The 17,413-nt window shown below is 40.8% G+C and overlaps 1 protein-coding gene across 1 annotated transcript; it reads right to left on the bottom strand.

The window, feature by feature from the left end:
* Positions 1 to 6,969: 6,969 nt before the first annotated feature.
* Positions 6,970 to 8,336, bottom strand: LOC111195452 (TOG array regulator of axonemal microtubules protein 1-like). Its single transcript, XM_049471987.1, has 4 exons — positions 7,870 to 8,336; positions 7,641 to 7,746; positions 7,275 to 7,510; positions 6,970 to 7,147 (listed from the first exon to the last, which is right to left on the bottom strand). The coding sequence occupies exons 1-4, from the start codon at positions 8,103 to 8,105 to the stop codon at positions 6,970 to 6,972; spliced, it is 756 nt and encodes a 251-aa protein (XP_049327944.1). The 5' UTR covers positions 8,106 to 8,336.
* Positions 8,337 to 17,413: the final 9,077 nt, after the last annotated feature.

Genomic DNA, 17,413 nt, shown 5'->3' with positions numbered 1-17,413 from the left:
ACCGCCCTAGGAAAGGAAGAGCAAGAGTTACCTCTGTTGTACAGAATAAGTTCATCAGAGTTACCAGCATCAGAAACCACAAGTTAACAGACCCCTTAGACAAGAGCACTGAAAAGCTTCCTTATGGGTTCCTTTATAGTCTGAAAGACATTAAATCAATTAAGGGATACATATGGAATTCTTGTTTAAGTGTTTGTCCTCCACAATCCCCTGATCTAAACCTGATGAGCTGAGATGGTGATTTGAGGTGATTTGGCATAAGCTGAAGCTTCACAGCGTGAAGGAAAATCAGCAACTATTGTTCAGCACCTCCAGAAACTCCTTCTTTCAAGACGCTGAGAAAACTATTCCAGATGACTCTCCCTCATGAAGACACTGAGATTAAAATACCAAGAGTGTGCAGATCTGTCCTCATAGATATATGTGCTACTTAAAAGAATCTAAAGTATAAAACATATTCTGGTTGTTTAGCATTTTTTTGTTTACAGAATAATTCCTGTAAATGTGTTCCTGTATAGCTTTAATATAGTCTTCAATATTACATTTACAATGTAAAAACAAATCATAAAAAGAAAGAAAACACATTGAATGAGGAGGTGTGTCCAAACTTTTGACAAATACTGTAACTGTTCATCTGTCTAGGTAACACACCGTGTGTCACAAAGTAAATACTATCTCAGACTTGCTTTATAAGAACTTGTGGCATAAAAAGTGACCCTTAAAAAGTTATCATGCCAGCAGGGGCCATTACTAAGAATTTTATGTACTCGAGTCCATGACACTAAAAATAAAGCCCCACCCAGTATTATTATTCTGAAAACATAGATTTGGCTTTAAAAGATGACAGGGACAAAAGATCAGCTTTCAGCATTTATTATACATATTTACATCCTAGTCTAATACACAGTTCACTAGATCCAAAAAAAAAAGTTCAGAAGATACACTTAAATTGCCAAAGGTTTTTCGCTCACCCATCCAAATAATTGAATTCACTTGTTCCAATCCGTTCCATCACCACAAGTGTATAAAACCAAGCACCTAGTGATGCACATTGCTTCTACAAATATTAGTGAAATATTTGTCTAAACAAACGCATATTTCTTGTGAGCAAAAAGTATTGGATCTCTGACATCAGTAAACGTTTGCAATCTTCTTTTGTGGTGCTTTTTCCAGGCTTTCACTACAGCCTGTTTTGGGGGGTTACTTCCTTTACGTATATTCATAATGTATTTTGTAATTTTTTTTAAGCAAAAAGGATATTTTCCTGAAGATATTTACCACCACTGAACACCAGATGGCAATGTGCGCCCATTATGTGAGTCAATCATGGAGATTGGAGCTGGAACATCTGGTTGAACTGTCTGCGTTACAGTAAGTTGGTAACGGTCGCAAAGAGTTTGAGAGTGAACATGCACTGTGAAAGCCTTCTGCCTTAATTAAAAGCAATAAACTTTATACACTGCCTGACCAAAAATAAAAGTCTCCACCTGGATTTAAGTAAGTAAATGATGTGGGGTTGATGCTGCAGTTGGTCTGCAGTATGTGCTGAAAGAATGAGGTCAGCTGACTACCTGAATATACTGAATATAGACCAGGTTATTGCATCAATGGATTTTTTCTTCCCTGATGGCAAGGCCATATTCCAAGATAACAATGTCAGGATTCATGGGGCTGGAATTGTGAAAGAGTGATTCAGGGAGCATGAGATCATCATTTTCACACCTCAGTGAAGCTGGCCCCTCATATCATTAGAAATGGAATAAAAATACGAGACCACCAAAGTGGTCTCGTTCAGGTTTTGTTGTGTTTTTTTAATAAAGCTTGTGTAAAATTAATGATGTTCTCTCTGATTCCTACAAAAGGTGTTAACATTTGGTGTACTCCCCATTGTGGCATGCAAATAACATGATTAAAAAATTCAAATGTTAAAATGAAATATATTTTGTACTTAACATAATTACATTCCTACATGATCTGTCCCAAGATGGCGGCGCGTTAACACGCAGCGGCCGCTCCGGGTCCGATAAATGGTGTTTTGTGTAACTATTTGTCGTTATTTCCGTTTATTTCCTGCAAATATGTGCATCGGAACACCCGTGCACATGTTCTACCACCGCCAGACCCTGCTACAGCGGATTAATCAGCCAGAAAACACGCTACCAGACGAAGTTCTGCAGACGCTACTTGAGCTTAACCTGCTAAGAGACCCAGGCCGCCAGCCCGCGGTGTTTCCTGACGCTGGAGCCCAGCGGAAGTGCCATCGCAAGCGATGCGAGCGGAAGCGCGGAAAGAGAGCCGGGATCCGCACGAGGCTAAAGGCTAGTCCTAGCCGGCCGGCTATACCATCGCTCTTTCTAGCAAACGTCTGTTCCCTCGACAATAAACTGGACTACATCCGACTCCAGCGAACTACCCAGCGTGAGGTCAGAGACTGCTGTGTTTTAATTTTTGTGCAATCGTGGCTGAATGACAACATTCCGGACAGCGGCATTCAGCTAGCCGGGCTAACCGCGTTCAGAGCGGAGAGGAGCGCAGCTCTATCCGGGAAGACCCGCGGTGGAGGCGTGTGTGTTTACATCAACACGGAATGGTGTAACAACGCTGTGACTGTCGCCAAACACTGCTCTCCGCTGGTGGAGTTCCTGATAGTCAAGTGCAGACCTTTTTATTTAGGAAAGGGATTTCTCCGCCTTGCTAATAGCTGCTGTTTACATCCCACCCAGCACTAGCATTGGTGCTAATGCTAAAGAGGCTCTGTGTGAACTCTATCGGACTATCAGCGATCTGCAGAACAAACACCCAGACGGACTGTTTACTATCGCTGGAGATTTCAATCACGCAAATCTCAAGTCAGTGCTCCCTAAATTCCATCAACATGTGGACTTTGCAACGCGAGGAGCGAGCGCGCTGGAACTTGTTTAAACAAACATCCCCAGCGCGTACCGGGCGGAGCCCCGCCCCCACCTCGCGTTCTCGGACCACATGTGTGTGTGGCTGACTCCAGCATACACACCACTCATCAGACGCTCCAGACCAGTTCAGAAGCAGGTGAAAACCTGGCCGGCAGGCTCCATCTCTGCCCTTCAGGACTGTTTTGAGTGCACTGCATGGGACATGTTTAGGGAGGCTGCTACTGAAGGCGATTCTGTTGATTTGGAGGAGTATGCAGCATCAGTCACTGGCTACATCAGCAAGTGTATTGATGATGTCACTGTCTCCAAGAGCATCACCACACGCCCAAACCAGAAGCCTTGGATGACTGCTGAGGTACGTGCGCTGCTGAGGACCCGCGACTCCGCCTTCAGAGTGGGTGACAAGGTGGCCCTGAGGAAAGCGAGAGCCGACCTGTCACGAGCCATCAGAGAGGCAAAGCGCGCACACGCCCAGAGAATCCACAGCCACTTCAAGGACACGGGTGACGCACGGCACATGTGGCAGGGCATCCAGGCAATCACCAACTACAGGACAATGCCACCGTCCTGTGAACGTGATCCCTCCCTCCCTGATGCCCTGAATAACTTTTATGCACGGTTTGAGGCACAAAACAACACGTTGGTGAGAAAGACCATGCCCCAGCTGGACGAGCAGGTGTTGTGCCTGACTGCAGTGGACGTGAGTTAACACTCTGCGTAGAGTCAACCCACGAAAAGCTGCAGGACCAGACAACATCCCCGGCAGAGTGCTCAGGGAGTGCGCAGACCAGCTGACAGATGTTCTCACGGACATCTTCAACATCTCCCTGTGCAGTGCCACTGTCCCAACGTGCCTCAAGTCCACCACCATCTTCCCCGTGCCGAAGAAGTCCACAGTGTCCTGCCTCAATGACTACCGTCCCGTTGCACTTACACCCATCATCATGAAGTGCTTCGAGAGGCTAGTCATGAGGAACATCAAGACACAACTGCCCTCTTCACTGGACCCCCTGCAGTTTGCGTATCGTCCCAATCACTCCACGGACGATGCCATCACCACCACCCTTCATCTCTCCCTCACCCACCTGGAGAAGAAGATTGCTGTTTATAGACTTCAGTTCAGCATTCAACACCATCATCCCACAGAACCTCATCAGGAAGCTAAGCTCGCTTGGCCTCAACACCCCCCTCTGCAACTGGATCCTGGACTTTCTGACGGGGAGACCCCAGTCAGTCCGGTTCGGGGGCAGCACCTCCAGCACCATCACACTGAACACTGGGGCCCCCCAGGGCAGTGTCCTGAGTCCTCTGCTGTTCACCCTGCTGACTCATGACTGTGCTGCAAAACACAGTTCTAACAGCATTATCAAGTTCGCCGATGATACAACCGTGCTGGGTCTCATCACCAAAGGCGACGAGTCAGCATACAGAGAGGAGGTGCAGCGGCTGACAGACTGGTGTACAGTCAACAACCTTCACCTGAATGTGGACAAGACAAAGGAAATCGTTGTTGACTACAGGCTCAACATCGATGGGTCCTCTGTGGAGATTGTTAAGAGCACCAAGTTCCTTGGTGTCCACTTAGCAGGTAACCTCATCTGGACCCTGAACACCAGCTCTACAGCCAAGAAAGCCCAGCAGCGTCTCTACTGAGAAAGGCCCGTCTCCCTCCACCTATCCTCACACTCTTCTACAGAGGGACTATTGAGAGCATCCTGAGCAGCTGCATCACTGCCTGGTTTGGGACCTGCACCGTCTCTGACCGCAAGACCCTCCAGCGTATTGTGAGGACAGCTGAGAGGATCATCGGCGTTTCTTTCCCCTCCATCATCCCCTCCATTTATTATTCTTTGTATGTATTGTGTTGTATTGTCTGTCTGCACTTTTGTACTGTTGCACTTTCGTCCTGTCTACACTGTGTTTATGTGCACCATGGTCCCTGGAGGAACGTTGTTTCGTTTCACTGTGTACTCTGTATATAGCTGAAATGACAATAAAAACCACTTTGACTTTGACTTTGACTTTGATTTTCATATTTATGAGAATAAATTGTCAAGCGTAGTGTCATAGATAAACGGCTGAATCAGTATTTTTTTGCTTCTGCTACTGGGCTGTGTGTATGCACCACTATTCCATCACCAAACTAAGTAATAATTAAGGTATTTGGTGTCTGATTAACTGTGCACCCGCTGACTGATTACAGTCTACAGTAGGGTTGCCACCTTTCAGAATTTAAAATAAGGGACCCCCACCACTGCTCCTCTGGGCCATGTTCACCACAGACCCAACACCTGTGGGCGGGGCACCTGCAGCAGTGGTATATTTTATTTTGTTCTGGTGTTTTTATTGAAGGGAAAATCCAAAAAGCAGTTAGTCAAACTTAAAGCTTGAAATGCTTCATTAGCATTGAACACTTTCTCTTATAAAATGCAGTTAATTAAATATTAATTGAAATATGTTTGTGTGCAACAACAAATAATTAAAATATAAACTAAATATATTGAGAATGTAACTTTTTATGTGCATAACTATAGAGACACTCTTTGAACCATGAGGTCATTTTTACTTAAATTGAACAGTATTTGCTGGTGCCTTTTTTATAACTTATGATGAAAGGAAGTCAGGTCATCCAAACAGTTAAACCCCACTTACTATAATATTTTATGTAATGATCACTGGACACTGTATTTCTTAAAAATATAAACATTTTGACACAAAATACACAGAAATCTGAGAAATAATTTCTTTACAGATTTATTTTTACAGATATAAAATGTTTATATTTGTGAGGAATACAGTGTCCAGTGATCTCCCGGAGACATTGTAGTTTAACACATCAAAATAAATAAGTATATATTAAATTACGAATGAACTAACGAATGACGTGAGTAAAAAACGAGTCAGTTCTGCGAGTGTTTCCCAAAGAGCTTCACAACGTGAAAATTAACAAACAAGTTTAAAGAACGTCTTTGTTGACTCCTCCCCCAAAACAGCGCGCTCAATCAAACCACAAACATTGATTCAGCACTGCCAAATATGCAGCATTTATTCACTATCACACCCTAAAAACGTAGAAATGTGTTGTAATCAACAACATTATACATATTCTGATATTTAAATTACTAAAGAATGTACTTTGGTATTGATAAAATACTCATAAAGATACATATGACTAAATAAATAATCAAAAATCTAATCTATTTGAAAACATTAAACTTTTTTTACTTCTACTTATTGTTGATATATATTATATTAATATTATTAATAGTAATATACATTTTTATTATTAATATTATTATTGTTATTATTATTATTATTATTATTATTATAAAGTAATATAATAATACATATAAATTACTTTCTATCTGTCTGTCTGTTTATAACTGCCTATGTATGCGGTTTTTATTTATATATCCCTTATTTGTAATAATGAGAGAGACAATGATTTTTTTTTAGGATTTTTATTTTGCAATGAAAAAAATTATAAATTTAAGTAACTTTCTCTCGGTTTCAAGACTTAAATGTTACAGAGAGTAAATAAGTGAACTACATTCTTCCTTTTAGTAAACTTTACTTAATTTCTGTATACAACATTACCTAATTACAATTACTTAATTTATACAACATTACTCAAATAATTTGATACATCATATATTATAGGTCCTGAAATTTAAAATAAATATTTCAATTTCAGGACTTATATTATGTATCATAACCTGTTCGAGTAATATTGTACAAATTAAGTAATTGTAATTAGGTAATATTGTATACAGAAATTAAGTAAAGTTTACTAAAAGGAAGAATGTAGTTCACTTATTTACTCTCTGTAACATTTAAATCTTGAAACAGAGTTAAAGTACTTAAATTTATCTTAAATTAAATTTTTAGTCAGTGTGGTTGAGATGTTATTCAGTGTTCAGGTGTTCAGAGTGGGTTTGGTGTGAAATGCTTTGTTCCAGAGAAGCCGACAGAGTCAGAACTGATCACAGTGATGGAGACGGGACCCGTACGTCTGAAGGGTGGACTGGGGGACGCCGGCCGGCCCTGGGCGAACCCCTCACAAGCTTTGCAGGGCTTGTTTGGGGGCGGGACATTCCCAGCTGGTTGACTGGGAAGCCCTGATGCCACGGGGCCGGCAATTCTTCCTGCCAGTCAGCACACGAGAAACCCCAACCACCTGCAGGAGCCTCACCAGGCTCAATGCAGTGGCGGCCCTGGTGACCCGGTTTCTGTGTCTGAACACAAGAGAGTGAACGAACACAGTCAGTCAGATACACATGATCACATGACCTGGTGGCACTTCCTTCATTTAGTTTCCATTTTAAATCTATTAATGAATAAGTAACGTGAATATACATTTACCTGAGTCCACCATCCAGCAGTCCTCGCAGGACTCGGCCAGGCGAACAGTGGTGCACCATAGTGCTGAGGGCGAGCTCCACACCCTGCCTTATAAAAAGGCTGGTTTCCCCAGCCTTATGAAGGAGAGTGTGAGCAGCGCCCTCAACCTCACTGTCCATGTTGTGCTGCAGGTGAGTGAAAAGGTGCGCCATAGTGGTGATGGCGTCCCGAGAGACAATAGAGCGGAGGTTTTTCACCTGAGACAGTGGAGACAACAGAAGCAGCACACTAAGCCTCAGCCTGTTCAACTCCATCAGTTTCTGAATCGTATCAGATCACAGAAGAAGCTGCTGTAGAGTGTGTATGAAGTGTGTTATAAAGTCTTACCTCCGCGATGACGGCTTTGCAGACGTAGTGGAGCTCTGGCAGCACCACCTCAGAGTGATGTTCAGCCAGAGCTCGCACAAGCCTCAGTCCCTCGACCTTCCTTTCCCTGTTTCACAACCAAAACATTCAGAGAATTATAGATTAAACATGTCTGGAAGATGTTCCTTAAATACACTTTTATTTTACAAGGGATATCACTGATCTGTTAGAATTGTAGCAGAAATCTTACCATTCCTCATCCTGCAGCAGACCTAGTGGCTGGCCGAGAGCTTCCTCAGGCCTGTTGATGGGATCTTCACTGGTCAGGGATGGTGGCACCAGTGGCTGCTCCAGTCCCTGACCTTTCCCAATGGCCTGAGGAGCTGCCCTGATCTTACTGGGCTTCTTCCTGACTGCTCTCTCCACCTGTGCTGGTTTGTCTGTTATAATGCTATGTGCAGCCATGTTGTTAAGACCCCGCTCCATTCCTGTCCCAGCCCTTTGATTGGGCGAAACCTGCTGCCGGTGTTTCTGGCAGCAGGTTTTGCTGGTGGTGGGCGGGGCACGTAGAGATACCACGGCTCACCTCTAGTCTTGCGCCTCATTAGTGGAAGGTCATGGACCCAGGGCGCAATTTTTGGAAAAATAAATTTCTCCTCTCTTGCGAAATCCATCTCAGTACAGAGAACAGGAGCTGAAGTGCTGCTAGAATAATAGTAGACACACCCTCTGATTTGAATACTGAGGTGCGAGCGTCGCTGTCCAATGAAAAACACTTATCTCCAAAACAGCAACTTTACAGGAGAGGGAAAAAACCTTGTAAACTTTCAATGGAAGTCAATGTAAAAACAGTTTATTTCAGGTAATTTTGAAGAGTTTCTATTGGTCCGTTCATCAAGAAATTTTGACACAGTGTAAAAGACAGTTTGTCTGTTCAAATTATGTACTAAACTGAAAATCGACAAAAATGGAGATAAGTGTTTTTCATAGGACAGCGACGTTATATACTGTGGGCTGGTGATGTCACCACTGTATCCTAGCTAAAGTTCCGGTGATGATGTCACGAGTTCTGAAGCAGAGACTCGCTCAGTACAATGTGTTTAAATATGAAATGTTAACCCTCTATGGGAGTATTTATAAATATTACGTTTAAAAACGTCCACAACAAGTTATTTTATATGTCTTCAGCTAAAATTCAGAAATCAATTAAAAATTTTTAATTTTGACCTTTGACCTTGATTTTGGCTGAATGTCATTTATAATTACTTTGACCCATCAGGGATAAAGATTTTCCAAGTCATAATGCCATTCATAAATTATTTTATTTTATGTAGGATAACAAGATTAAAAGATTTGTTTGATTTTGTTTACCACAGTAAATAACATCCCTGAAATCAACTTTTGCAACTTGGGATGTCTGTCTTAGCTAAATGTATTCATTAGAAGGGGTGTCCACTCTCTTTTGAAAATATAGTATAGCTTAACCATGATTGTGTTCTGATGATCTTAAAACAATACAGCTATGGGCTGTTAATTTAGTGCATGTATTTATTACCTTAATAATGGTTAAAGTGTGTATGCTAAACAACATTAATATGTCAGCTAGTGAGCACTGCCCCCTACGCTTCTGGTGCCCAAAACTGAACTTATTTCATACAAAACATTTAACACATTATTTAATGCCACAACACACTATTTAATGTCAAGCCAACATTTGTCTGACAGCAGATAGACTAGTTTATTTTAAGCCCTGTTTTACCTTAAAATCATGTGCAGGTTGTTGAGAGGTTTGTGTCACACTTGTTTTCTGGTCCTCACAGAAACATGACTCAGAATAAAGATTCCTTTTCTTAGTATTCATTAGAATAATTTGTTTTTACTATAGTCTTACCAAGTTACAAATATTTTACACACACAATAAATAAATATATGCACAATAAAGCCTGTGCACTTTTTTGAGCACATCTGGGACATCATGTCTCGCTCCATCCACCAACGTCACGTTGCACCACAGACTGTCCAGGAGTTGGCGGATGCTTTAGTCCAGGTCTGGGAGGAGATCCCTCAGGAGACCATCCGCCACCTCATCAGGAGCATGCCCAGGCGTTGTAGGGAGGTCATACAGGCACGTGTAGGCCACACACAATACTGAGCCTATATATATATGCATATATATATAGGTATATTTATGATGATTTAGGCAAAAATGGCGATTATTTTAGGAAGTGATGAGTTCCTTGGTCTCTTGGCATCAAAAAATAAACTTTTACTAAATTATATTTCAACCACAGCTGCAAAACATAAACCTAACAGAACTGTTTCTGTTTTTTCTCTGGGCTCCTCCTCCTCCTCGGCGACACTGCTGTCTGAAAGGAAGTTCTCTGATCATCCCTCCACGCTGCATCAGGCTTCTGTCTGCTCTTCTCTTCTCTAAAGCTCCCTGCTGACTCACGCTCACGGGCTGCTGCTGCTGCCACTGCTGTGTGAAGGCCTTATTTAGCTTCCTCTTATTAGCCTGTTTTCATGTCTCTCGCTCTCCTTTCTTCTTTCCTTAATTAACGGCCCACTCACTCCCCCACTGTTAACTCAGCTCCTCTTCGACATTTCAGAGCAGCGCGTCCCTCGTCCTCTCAGCCCTTCATTTCCACGCCTGTCACCAGCCACAGCCCTTTCAACTGCTCTGTGTTTGGGGGCGGCCATGTGCTGGCAATTACTTTACTGCATGCTGAATTAGCGGCTGAAATGGTGCACATGTTTGACCTACACGCTCTGTTTAAAGACCCCCTACATTCAAAAACAAACTTTTTAATTGGTTTCCCCATTTCAGACTGATTACAGACCACTAGAGTCGGGGCGTCGTTTTGTAGGTGGCGTCATGTTGATATGTCCATATTTGGAACAGGGTTCCTATGGACTTTGTTCTGTGTATATTATTAAGATAAGGTAGGTTACCCTAAGGTTACCCTAACCTAGCACCAGCCTCACCAGTCTTCTAAGACACCTACCCAAAGACACTTTGCATAAGAAACTGAAAGACTAATTATTTGTTATGTTTAATTATGTAAGCTGTTCAGTGACACTCAAATGTCCATGGTTATTATATATGTACAAAAATACAGACACACATATCTGAGTACACAGTGCAACAAAATTATGTTCATCCAGAATCGCTGTGCAACATGGAACAAACAGTACAATATAATATGCAAACATGCAACAAATTGTGCTAAATAGATCTCTAACACTACAATTACTCTCAATTACTGAGGTAGAGAACATATGGTAATACAGTTAGGAACGAGGAGGCGTGGGGTGTACAGTTCAGTCTCTGTGTGTTGAGGAGTCTGATGATATGAGGACAAAAGCTGTTGCAGAATCTGGTGGTGGAGTCTCGGATACTCTGGTATCTTCTGCCGGAAGGCATCAGGGTAAAGAGTCTGTGTGGGGGATGGGTGGGAAATTGCACTGTTAGTGTTTTCCACCAAAAGAACTCTGGTTCTTGAACCAGTTCCATTCAGTCTTTCCACCAGTATACTTTAATTCCTGCTGCAAACCAATGCTTCTGGTTTCGGAACCTGCATTTGTTGGTGGAAACAGTTCAAAATTAGGTTCATGTCGATGGAAAGGTGCTATGTGAGGCCTGAAATTCTGAAAAAAGATGGGTAACATGGGAGTCAATGAGAGCAATATGGGGCAATATTCAAAAAACAGGGAATCGCCCAAAAAGAGGTGGTTCCTTGGGGAACGCAGCTTGAAGATAGGACTAGCGATCCAGAGCAGTCACAGCTAGTTTTAAAATGGTTGAATGTGTTTCAAGCATTTTCCGCCACTGGTGAAACAGCTGGTGCATGCGGTATCCAGTAGACCTGTGAAAAAAGAAAATTTTGTTAATAAAATGTGATCTGTGGAGCTCTACTGGCAACACACCAAACCCAGGTATCAAACCCACAACCTTGTCATTAATGGTCCAGTCCCCTAACCACTGAGCCACCACTAGCCTTAAACTACTACAAGCATTTAGTAGTTAAGAATTAAAACTTTCTATGACTAATTAAACACATTCAATTCAAACAGTCCAAACACAACAACTGTCCAATCAGCTTTACCTTTTATTCTCAAAGCTTTTATTGCCTGAACAGAAATATTTTTGCATAGTAAAAAAAAATTCATTTTGCAGAAAAACCACGTGAAGTACAATTTCACTTACCAAAACTATAATATAAAATAATAAGAATTATTTTTGAAGCTGATATAGGACATAAAATGATGAAAATGATATAGGATGAGTCTAATCTACTGTCCCCACACTGCTCCTCACACAGAGTTTCATTCCATGTTCGAGATTCACACTAATATTAATACATTTAACCATGCAGATGTAGAAGTTAAGGTGGAATAACTACACGGATAAGAAAACAAGTTGTAACACCTGAATTTAACTCCTTATTTTCATTTCTGAAAGGTGGCAACGCTAGCTATGGTTAATAATATTCATATAAAAATAATATATATATATATAATATATTAATAATAATATTATAATAGTATTAACAATCCAACAAAATAAATTCTCCCTAAGAAAGAGAGAGATGACCCTATGCTGGGGACACTTAAGGTCAACCAGTGAGTTTTGACCTGTGCTATCAGGTACAGAGGTCTATTTTTAGCTTTGTAGGCCAGCAGAAGTGTTTTCAGCCCCAGGATGCCAGTAAAGAGAGCACAGGAGCAGCGTGGCATGTCTGAACTTTAGTGGTAAGGTCCTGATGATGCACATAGGACAAATAGCCAAAAGGGAGTTGCACTGAAACAACAAGCACCTCGGTCAAAAGGGCCAGATCCTCCACAGACAAGCTAAATCAACTCACAGAAGATAAGTAGAGATTGTGCACATTTCATGTTTAGCCACACTATTCATTCTATTAATGCTTCAATATTAAAACAGTATTTAATCTACTGTGGAACAAAAGCTCACACAGACTCACACAGAATCCAGAGACGAGGCAGGAATGGCTGTCGCTGATAGTGGGATTTACTCAAGTGCTTCTCATGCTCTCCACTCTGACAGTTGAATGAATAACCGCTGTGATTATTTACAGTCTTGTGTGCAAGTCAGCAGTTCTGGGCTTTTGAGCCTGAATATTACACCATCACTCTCTGATATGAATCAAAGTCAAAGTCAAAGTCAAAGTGGTTTTTATTGTCATTTCAGCTATATACAGAGTACACAGTGAAACGAAACAACGTTCCTCCAAGGACCATGGTGCACATAAACACAGTGTAGACAGAACAATAGTGCAACAGTACAAAAGTGCAGACAGACAATACAACACAATACAGACAAAGAATAATAAATAACAAGACAGTGTGCAAATTTTGCAGTGTGCAAAAAAGACCAGGTGAGGTAGTAATTACTCTATTACACAGTGTGCAATAGAGTCCAGTGAGGTAGTAGGGTTTTTAGTGCTTTCCATTTTCTGGGGTAAGTGGGGTAAGAGTGTGTGTGCATGTACAGAAAAACCATCAGTTCAGTCTCTGCAGTTAAGGAGTCTGATGGCTTGGGGGTAGAAGCTGTTGCAGAATCTGGTCGTGCTGGACCGGATGCTGCGGTACCTTCTTCCCAAAGGCAGGAGGGAGTATAGTTCGTGTGAGGGATGAGTGGGGTCATTCACAATGCTGGTTGCTTTGCGGATGCTGCAGGTGGTGTAAATGTCCGTGATGGAGGGGAGAGAGACGCCGATGATCCTCTCAGCTGTCCTCACAATACGCTGGAGGGTCTTGCGGTCAGAGACGAATCACTGAGCTGGATGGAGTGGGAAGGGTTTGAATGTGAAAATGATTTTCGTTTGATTAATTGTTTCTTTTCTTTAAAGCTAGCCATTGGGCATTTTTTTGTATTGGGCATAATGTAATGTGTTTTTGTTTGACCCTTCCTCACTCCAAAAAGCAACAGAAACATTGCATGATGCTTATGTCATTAATACTATAGAAAGTCTTCTTCAAAACTTTAATGATGTCATTTGATAACACTGATTTGCCCATTTTATAGGACTCCAAAATCTGGTTTATGCAAAACCGAATAATTATTTTTCCTAGGTTTGACTATAAGTGACTCCAAATTACTATAGTAGTATTAATTGAAACACCTACATTAAAAACATGAGAATGAGGTCTTCAGAAATGTTGTGGTGTAAAATGATAAACCTTTGATTTTCATGTTTTATAGGACTCTAAACTCTGGTCAATGTACATCCAAATAAGCATTTTTCCTGCATTTGTCATACCATTAATTCAATTTCTTACAGTATTGTTACTTAAAACATACATAATGAATAATATTACAAGTTTTCTTCAAGAATTCAGTGGAGTTATTTGATAATTCTGTGGTTTTCTTAATTTATAGGAGTCTAACTTCTATATACAACCAATAGACAATTTATCTAAATTTGCCATCCCATTACACCAACTTCCTACAGTAATATCAAGTGAAATTAATCATGATTAATTCTAAGGAACGTGTTTTTTTAAGACATTGGCTCATTTGATAGCACATTGATTTTCTTCTTTAATAAGACTATAAATTGTGATTTATACAGAATGTGATGATTAAATTGGTGAATTTAACCTGAGCATAGCGCCAGGACACTGGATACCTATATTACTTGACCAAACATTTTTTTTTTGTTTCTCACAATTCTTTATCCTCTTGCTTATATTATTTCTCATCATCTTTACCAATAACAAGCTGCTGAAGTTACAGCTATAGCATCTTTTAGCATAAAAAAACATTAGTTAGCAATGTCAGCAGATGTGCCCCGAATTTAATCTTCAGAGAGCTGCTTCTTAATCATTCCCTCAAAAGAGCCATTATGAAAGATTAGCCTGTGATTTCAGATGTCCTTTTCTGCAGCTGGATGAATTAGCGGATTAGCCATCATTTCGATTAAGAGGTGGTGGGGGGTTTTAAGTAGCTAGCACATGTTTAATAAGGGCCTTTTCCGGATGTTAAAATGGTATGAAAGTGGGGTGATATGGTACCAGTGGGAATTGGGTTGTTGCTTGATGTTGATGACTCATTTCAGACTCTGTCCTATAGAGCTAAGAGCAATTTATGTTGTTTATTAAATGACCTCATATTTAGGCTCGCATTAGAGGGAATAGCCATCCATTCTTTATTCTCTGCCTCAGGGGTTTCACTAGGCTAGTTTAAATGGGAATATAGCAAAGCCAGACATCCCACCCAGCAAAAGTCCTTTCAGGGAGGTAGATCCTTCAACCCCCCTAAATCAGTTCAAAATGTGAAACTCATATATTATATAGATGTATCACACACAGAGTGATCTATTTTAAGTGTTTATTTATTTGATTGTTGATGATGCCTTACAACCAATAAAAACCCAAAAGTCAGTGTCTCAGAAAATTTGAATATTATACAAGCAAACTGGTACTTTTGGCAGTGTGGGCAGTGTGCCAAGTCCTGCCGGAAAATAAAATCTGCATCTCCATAAAAGTTGTCAGCAGAGGGAAGTGTGAAGTGCTGGAAAGTCTTGTGGGAAAACAAAACTGCACTTACTTTAGACTTGATAATAAAACACAGTGGATCAACACCAGCAGATGACATGTCTCTCCAAACCATCACTGATCATCAGTAAATTTTACATTTCATTTGAAAATCAAGGGAGCAGAGTCTGCTTGATGTCTAGTGTGAAGTTTTTTTTTACAGTAAGTGATGGTTTGGAGAAACATGTCATCTGCTGGTGTTGATCCACTGTTATATCAAGTCCAAAGTTTTGAATGTGAATATGTTTTAATTTACTACATGATTCCTTATGTGTTCCTTCATATTATGTATGACTTCAGTATTCATTTACAATTTAGGATAGAAGAAAAAAATGGTGGCTGTTGTTGTGATTAAAGTAATAAAAATATGTGATCTGTACACAATATATATAATAACCTAATTGTAATGCAGGGGTTAACAGTATTACTTCAGAGTGCATCACTACACACCTCCAAACTTCATGTAGCTTCAGAGTTCATCATCACTACACACCTCCAAACTACATGTAGCTGCAGAGTTCATCACTACACACCTCCAAACTTCATGTAGCTTCAGAGTTCATCGCTACACACCTCCAAACTTCATGTAGCTTCAGAGTTCATCACTCACTACACACCTCCAAACTTTATGTATCTTCAGAGTTCATCACTACACACCTCCAGACTTCATGTAGCTTCAGAGTTCATCGCTACACACCTCCAAACTTCATGTAGCTTCAGAGTTCATCACTCACTACACACCTCCAAACTTCATGTAGATTGAGAGTTCATCACTACGCACCTCTAAACTTCGCGTAGCTTCAGAGTTCATCACTACACACCTCCAAACTTCATGTAGCTTCAGAGTTCATCACTACACACCTCGAAACTTCATGTAGCTTCAGAGTTCATCACTACACACCTCTAAACTTCATGTAGCTTCAGAGTTCATCACTACACACCTCCAAACTTCATGTAGCTTCAGAGTTCATCACTACACACCACCAAACTTCAAGTAGCTTCAGAGTTCATCATCACTACACACCTCCAAACTACATGTAGCTGCAGAGTTCATCACTACACACCTCCAAACTTCATGTAGCTTCAGAGTTCATCGCTACACACCTCCAAACATCATGTAGCTTCAGAGTTCATCACTCACTACACACCTCCAAACTTCATGTAGCTTCAGAGTTCATCACTCACTACACACCTCCAAACTTCGTGTAGCTTCAGAGTTCATCACTACACACCTCCAAACTTCATGTAGATTCAGAGTTCATCACTACACACCTCGAAACTTCATGTAGCTTCAGAGTTCATCACTACACACCTCTAAACTTCATGTAGCTTCAGAGTTCATCACTACACACCTCCAAACTTCATGTAGCTTCAGAGTTCATCACTAAAGACCTCCAAACTTCATGTAGCTTCAGAGTTCATCACTACACACCTCCAAACTTCATGTAGCTTCAGAGTTCATCATTACACATCTCCAAACTTCATGTAGCTTCAGAGTTTATCACTACACACCTCCAAACTTCATGTAGCTTCAGAGTTCATCACTCCACACCTCCAAACTTCATGTAGCTTCAGCGTTCATCATCACTACACACCTCCAAACTTCATGTAGCTTCAGAGTTCATCACTACACACCTCAAAACTTCATGTAGCTTTAGAGTTCATCACTACACACCTCCAGACTTCATGTAGCTTCAGAGTTCATCACTCCACACCTCCAGACTTCATGTAGCTTCAGAGTTCATCATCACTCCACACCTCCAGACTTCATGTAGCTTCAGAGTTCATCATCACTACACACCTCCAAACTTCATGTAGCTTCAGAGTTCATCACTACACACCTCCAAACTTCATGTAGCTTCAGAGTTCATCACTACACACCTCCAGACTTCATGTAGCTTTAGAGTTCATCACTACACACCACCAAACTTCATGTAGCTTTAGAGTTCATCACTACACACCACCAAACTTCATGTAGCTTTAGAGTTCATCACTACACACCTCCAAACTTCATGTAGCTTTTGGCAATATAATACAGCTGTCAAGTTTTTACCCAATCCTTATATTTTATTCTATCTTCCAGACAGTTAAAACTTGATAAAAGAGATAAAAGTGTGTTTTTTTACAGTGTATGCATGAGCATAATTTTTATACCACTTTCAGCTCCTGTTTCTTAATGCTAAAACGCAAAATTATAATTTTATTTTATGGACAAATAAACGTATAGTCATAGTTTA

This window comes from Astyanax mexicanus, chromosome 24 (genome assembly GCF_023375975.1).
Source record: "Astyanax mexicanus isolate ESR-SI-001 chromosome 24, AstMex3_surface, whole genome shotgun sequence".
NCBI classification, from domain to species: Eukaryota; Metazoa; Chordata; class Actinopteri; order Characiformes; family Acestrorhamphidae; genus Astyanax; species Astyanax mexicanus.
The sequence above is the reverse complement of the archived record's forward strand: the minus strand, read 5'-3'. Positions and strand labels throughout refer to the sequence as shown.